Raw genomic sequence first — 7,099 nt, 5'->3', positions numbered from 1 at the left:
TGGTCCAAGAGTCAAAGGATCACAAAGAAGGAGGAAGAAGAATCATGAGCTAGAAAGCCAAAGAGTTGACTCTAACAAAGTCTACAAGCAAAGCAACTATCTACCGCTGTCTGCTGACAACTGGCTGCAATCACTCATTCCTTGCCCTTTGCCTAGTAAGGAGTCTCATTGAGGAGCACTGCTCTGCTCTCTTCTGTAGACATCTAGACCTGGGACTTAGGGGATTGTACCTCCTCATCTAAGTGCTCGAGCAGAACAGGATGTGCCTGTGGCTGATCAGCCTCAACTGAATTCTGGCTTACTGGGTTCTGAGGCTAACAATCCTGAAGCACAGACTCAGCTGGAGCAACATTGTCAGACTCAAGGTCAGAATCACATTCTGAATCATAGCTCATAACAGATCTAGTGCTGAGGAATAAAAAAATAGTAATATAAATATTACAAAGAAGACATAGGTTAACTAAAAATATTTATTAACAATGTAAAATGTTTAATATTTTACAGTTAGAGCTATTCTGGCATGCTCTATAAGCAATAACACTAACTTGATGTTCTGACACCATGCTTCAACCTTTACAGGAAACAAAATGGAATAATCTGTTTCACATCAGTGGATTTTATTGTTTCCCACACCATCTTTTAAATTTTCTACTTAAGGTTGGTAACATAAACATGTTCAGGTTTTTCTTTAAAAAAAGTAAAATAGCTATTCCTATGCATTATACAATATGTAGATATTATCTCATATTTACAGGAACAACATATCAATGTTATGTTGTTTATGTATTAGAAATTAAAAAAATGTACTATGAAGATCTTGTATAAGTTGTGTTATAGAGTGGAAGACTAAATATGAATGAGAGCACAAAAAGCAATAGGAGAGTGTGTATGTTCTCGTACAATATTGGCTCTGTTTATTTTAGCATTTTAGAATTTAAGCACAATTTTGCTCTTCTAAACAGTTTTCTATGGATTAAATTGCTTAATAGAATATGTTCAAATGTTCATAACATCATACTAGCAAGAGCTACAGTCATACTGTTGCACTGTACATAATTGGTTGTGTCTTGTACACTAAATAAAAAATCTGCATGTGTTGGTTATTTGCATCTAATCACAGAATGATTTAAAGTAGACGTGCTGTATGCCATCCAAAAAAGTTTAAAAATATTCTTGATAAGGTTTAATTGGGTTTCTGAATTTGGTTCTTGTCAGCAACAAATTATTTGAAAAGGAGAGAAGAAATATAATAAGGGGCATGTAGAAAACACACATGATCATTTTAAAACAGTGTTTCTCAATCTCAGGAACTTTAAGATGGGTGGATTTCAATTTCCAGAATTCCCCCAGCCAATTTTGGGAGTTGAAGTACACCCATCTTAAAATTCCTGAGGTTGAGAAACACTGACTTAGAGATTTTAACTGATCCCAATAAAGGACATTTTGTGTTGGCTGCAGTCATCTATACTCTTCTGAAATTCATTTAGCTGGAGACAAGACAGCATAATCCAAAGAATCTTCTCTTCCGTCTTCGCACTAATGGATAAGGAGTCAAGTTTAGCAGGCTGCTATCATCTGTGGTTTTAAATAAAAAGTGTAGTGTTAGTCTCAATAGCAATTGAGCAAGGATTCTTAATAGCAACACTTCTGCCTTATCATAAAGCAAGCTGTGATCTCTGGAAAGCTTTAAGAGGAAAACTTGATTCATGGGGTCTGGGGAAGTTTTCTTCCAAACATTACTATAATAATAAATAGTAACACTTGTGTACATTTCAGTAATATAATATATTTTATTACGGTTTCCTCAATTACCTTTGACATCTTCAGGTTTCAGCAATGCCAGCTTCTTTAAGCTGAACATCATTGTTATTGTTATTATCAACCATTATTCTCGTGTACCTTTATAATCAAGGCATTTATAAGCATATTGGAAATGTAAACAGAGATTAGAATATCTATTTAGTGACTAAAACAACAGGCTTAATTTAATGTAGACATCATTTAAAACTCCAAATTACAAATCTGTCAAAATAGAAAAGTCTCAAAGAGATGTTGAAGTAACATTGATAGAAGTAGTTAACATAATTAACTCAAAATTGAGTTACATTTCCAATTTATGGGTACTACACATACAACAATAGCAAATTTACAGAGCAATATGAAAAATTTAACAAATTTCAGAAGCATGTAATATCCATTTTGACACAAGAAACCCGATGGGTGAAATATGCGAGAAGAGCAAGGGGTGGAGCTAAAGTACATGATATTGTGTACAAGAGCACATGTAGTATACACTTTTAGGCTTTATTTTAGCTGGGATCAGGAGTAAATCAGAGCTAAAGAACTTGTATCTTTCCAACATTGTTGAACCCTTCAGCAATCCTAGCCAGTGTGGGCAAAAACAGAGGAAGCTGAAAATTCATCAACAGCTGCAGGGTCCTGTCCCTCAGTTACATTTTTAGGTTCAAAATATAAACCAATGAAAAAAAGAGAAATATAGTACATGTAGTTCTCACTGACCACTAATTTAACAGCTGTTTGAAGTTATGATGGTGCTAAATGAAGGGACTTATGACAGGTTCTTGAAATTGAGGTTGTTTGGTAACTGGTGTGTTTGTATGACAGTTGCAATGTCCTATGGTCAAGTGAACATCATTTGTGACCTTCAAAGCTGGCTTCTGACAAGCAAATTCAATGGGGAAACTGGCAGGAAATCACAAGTCATGGTCACATGACATTTGTGCCTTCCAACTGCAGTGATTTGCTAATTACTGTAGTTAGAACTGTTGCCATAAGTTGGGCATGGCCCGTGATTTTTTTCATTTTATAATCATGTTGCTTAGCAATAGGGTGGCTGTTCAAATGCAGTTGGTGAGGATTACCAATACACATTTACTGGAGAGTCAAGGCAATGTGAAAGAATGGATGGAGTTGTTCTACTAACTGATATTCTGAGTGAAGAAGCCTCCCACAAAACTCCTGACTGTACTACATTGGATGCATTATCCTAAGTACTTTAGCCTAGACAGCATGGTTGTTTGCTAAGATAAGGGGATCTCTAGTGTAAAATATCTGCAGGGCACAGGACAGACAAAAGCTGCTTAAAACTGTGACCCTTGACCCCTGGCTGACTGGAATGGTTAAAAACTGTTGGTTACTAGGAGACTGTTCTGAAGAGGAAACAATCAAAACTGCATTGTAAGCCTTGATAGATTGTTAAAATAATACCTCCAAATTCCCATAATAAATTCTAAAAAATCCAGGAAAATTCTGGCTCAACTCATTTTGCATCATCACTTCCATAATGCCTCCCAGAGTATTAAGCATAACAGACTGCTTATCCTGGTATGGAAGACAACACCTATTTTGAGGAAACCAATGCAGTCTATAAAAAAAATCATTTACCATTCCTGAAAGGAATTTAGCCTGCCCACTCAACTAATGTATTGATAAAATACAGAAAAGAAAAGTTTACCTTGATTTTTCAATGGCAAAGGCATAGTCTCCCTGAGTTTACTTAAAAGGTTTTTCATTTCTCTCATATCCCTGTAGAAATAACGCACAGAAATTAAATAAAGTTCTATTTTTACATTTTAGAATTATAAGAATAACACTAGATAATTTTTTAAAGAAAGAGTATATAAATATATCAAACATAGTATCAACATGGTTTCAATAAACATTAGCTTGTACTTTGAGGCTATGCTAACAATAAGAGCAACAATAAAAAAAACATGAGGAAGAATTAGAGAGTGATAAGAATGGTATCAATGCATATTCAAAATCTATTTATTTTGGCTGTGTGATGCGTTTCTAATACTTATTTAAATGCTTATAGCCCAGACCAATCATAATGGGCGGGCAGGATGTAATGAATAAATAAACATTCAAATCAATCTTTATTACAGTTGAATCTTTATTACTGTGCAAACATTAAAAACCAATGACAATAAAAACCAGCAATAAAAAACTAGTACATCATCATGATATATTGTATGGTGACAAATATATATCAGGCAATTTACATCAAATGTACAGCAGTATCACCCATTATATTAGTTTTGCTGACAAAACTGAGACCAGTTACCATTTATTTAGATATCTAGTCCTGCATTTTTTCAGTGGTGATAGCTTTGACGAGTTCTACTAAATAAATATAAAAGTAAAAAAATAAATTTAATAACAAAATCAGATAAAAAGTAAAGCACATACCTCTCGGTGTTTTCAATATCTGTGGAAACCTGCCATAAATGTTGTTGGATTTCTACTGGTGAAGATGATGTTTCTTCCAAAATAGGAGCTTCTGAACTCTCTTCTAGCTTACTGTCAAGGCTCTTGGGTGCTGCACAGGTCTCCATCCCTTTGAAAGAGCACCAAACAAAACATATTTAATCACAAAAATGTTATGTCAATATTTCCACTTATCCTTTCACCTGCCAATTTGAAAACTTCTACTTAATTTCGGTGATCTAAATAAACAAACCAACATTTGTCAGGCCCAAACAATCAAGAACAACATATGGAGCTACTTCTGAGTAATTACTTTAGTTTATACTACAAATAGAATTTTGTCAGACTAAAGCAATTATCTGCTATAACTATAGATATAATCTGTGAATTGCTAGAGAGGCTCTCATCTTGTTCTCTTCCTGCTTACCAGATTCTAAGCTCCCTATCTTGTTGCCCTCTGGGAAAGTGCCCCTCCCTCCTGTAGCTCCAGACTACATTCCACTACATGTTTGACAGTATGACAAATTGAATAATGCTAGCTGCATAAATAATGCAAATTTGCAGGGATTGCAGTTTTCTTACTTTATTCTCCTTGTATTGGGCTTTGTCTTGCTCAGGGAATATCATGTGGGTTAATTGCTGGAAGGTTGCTCAAGCAGGGAATCTGGCTAACGGCTCCCAGCTCCTCAGACAACCTGTCTTCAGTGCCGCCATTGGCTGCCTCTAGGGCGGCAATAGGTTGCTTTAAAATCTATTGGCTGCCGCCTAGAGGCCAGGGTATAAATTGCTGCATCTGCAGCCCTGTTCCTTAGTTCAGTTCCTGCAACCAATAAACAATGATCTTTGCTGAACTCACTCGCCTTGTCTTGTCGATCACGCAACAAACCAGTATCTAACACTCCTTCTGTTAAAAAAAGAGGTGATGGGGCTATGTGTGGAAGGAAGGCTGTGTGGCAGATGGAATGCTCATTTCTCCCTTTTCTCTTTTAAGGCTCTGCCTTTTAGAATGGGATAAGCTGGCCCTTTAAAAAAAAACTTCAGCTGTGATACCAGGCACATTGTCCACTGAAAGAAAGGAGAACATCTGAAAAAGCAGCATGAGTTAGCAGGCTGAGGAGGAGCAGAAGAATCCTGACTAAGAAAACATAAAGCAAAGTCTAATACTAGCTTTATCAGGAGAACTGAGGAGAATAGAAAACCAAAGAACACAGACATCTAAGCCTCTAATCTACACCTAATGGTAGATTAATCATAAGCAAGCAGCAAGAAACAGAAAAGTAAATAATTATATGCAATGTGCACTAAAGTTAGCAAGAAAAAAGTGAGTGAAATAGCTTCTAAATATAAAAGAAATGAAATGCTTCTTTCTTAAGGACCGTTTTTGAACAATTTTTGTACAATCTTCTAAAACAAATCCCATTTTAGCTTCAGTTTTCAGAGCAGTTTCCAGAACAAATCAGATTCATATTGAAATAATCTGTCAAACATGTTTTCTTTCTCTTGCTTTTTATTATTTTATTGTTTTGGAGCAATTTTTTAAATAGTTGATTTTAAATGCAAGAGTTATATGTCTGTGCAAGGTTTTCATGCTCGTCTCTGAGATATTGCTGATATTTGTGCTGTACTTGTGCTTTATTGTTAGTGATCAGATTGTCAAAATAAATAAAATTTTAAAATATGCAAAAATATATACCACATGAACTGGATGAAAAGACAAGTAACACCTATGCTATACCCTTAACATTTAAAAATGCATAGTCATTTATTAAAGAGGCCAACAGTGTACAAAGTCAAGATGATACAATCAAAACCTCTTATGAGACATGTAAAAATGTTCAACTGCATGGTCACAACCATTATCTTGACTGTTTTGGACCCCCATAATATGGCTGACTGACTAGTCCAAAAGGCCTTTTCTGGACCAAAGCTTTTACAATTTATGAACAGAGTTCTCTAAGTTTATATGAGTCTCCTGGGTTAGGGAGAGTCCCAGAATCAGCCCACACAGCAAGGAGACTCTGCAACGGTGCTCTGAAGCACCGAGCGACATGTACAAAAGCTGGGAGGTAGAACTGCAACCACTTCATGGTTGAAATACCAACCTTTTGGGAATTTATTTTTTAAAATGGATAATAAATCAAACTTTTCAACTTCTTAAACACTTGTATTTATTATCTTTACCAAGCTAAATCTTCGATGGAGAAATATAAGGAATTAAAGGAATTGTGGTTTCATTTTGTCATTTCCATGAATCTACCACCTTTATTTGATGTTGGGAGGTATGATTTGCAATTTTGTTAAAGAATCTAACAAAAAAAGATAAATAATTTCAACAAATATAGTGATCTGTTTAATATAGATAATTTAGAAAGATTAATAAGTGCAAAGAGAAACCTGTATTATATTATATTATTTTCCACAAGGAAAAATGAATTTGGTTAAGATGGTGATGTAAACTATTTTTAACAGCGATTTAATTTGATCTTGTTTTTATGGGATATTGCTTCTGGTTTTCATGCTTGAAATAGAAAAAAAAATGAAATTTAGAATTTAGTAAAGATCTAATAGAAGATTTAATAATTCTCTAGTTATAAAACCAGTTTGTAGTAATTATAGTAATGTAAAAAACTGAGATCATACATGTATTACCATTTTACTGTATTGGAAAGATTCAGAAGTCAACACCTATTTTTTCCCCTCCTTTTTATCCTGCACTCCCCCTCCTCTTTTTTAATTTTTATTTTAACTGTACTTTATGCTATTATAACTTAATAAAACTTTCATTTAAAACAAAAAGAAGAAATGGCTGACAAACTATGTGGCTTAGACAGCTATGGACCTGCTGAAGTTTTGCTTGTTTCAGAGCAGA

At 34.7% G+C, this 7,099-nt stretch overlaps 1 protein-coding gene across 4 annotated transcripts in view; it reads right to left on the bottom strand.

The window, feature by feature from the left end:
- Positions 1 to 435: 435 nt before the first annotated feature.
- RGS7BP (regulator of G protein signaling 7 binding protein) overlaps positions 436 to 7,099 on the bottom strand; it is a 54,575-nt gene continuing 47,911 nt past the window's right edge. For all 4 annotated transcript variants that reach the window (XM_081316430.1, XM_081316429.1, XM_081316431.1 and 1 more), the window contains 3 exons: positions 4,213 to 4,360; positions 3,476 to 3,546; positions 436 to 1,575 (listed from right to left, as the gene is read on the bottom strand). In XM_081316430.1, the coding sequence (XP_081172556.1) occupies positions 1,484 to 1,575; positions 3,476 to 3,546; positions 4,213 to 4,360 (311 nt within the window). In that variant the 3' untranslated portion in view covers positions 436 to 1,483. The remainder of the gene's footprint in view (positions 1,576 to 3,475; positions 3,547 to 4,212; positions 4,361 to 7,099) is intronic.

The sequence above is a fragment of the Vipera berus genome, assembly GCF_964194415.1.
Source record: "Vipera berus genome assembly, chromosome: 2".
Taxonomy (NCBI): domain Eukaryota; kingdom Metazoa; phylum Chordata; class Lepidosauria; order Squamata; family Viperidae; genus Vipera; species Vipera berus.
This window is presented reverse-complemented; position numbering and strand designations above follow the sequence as displayed.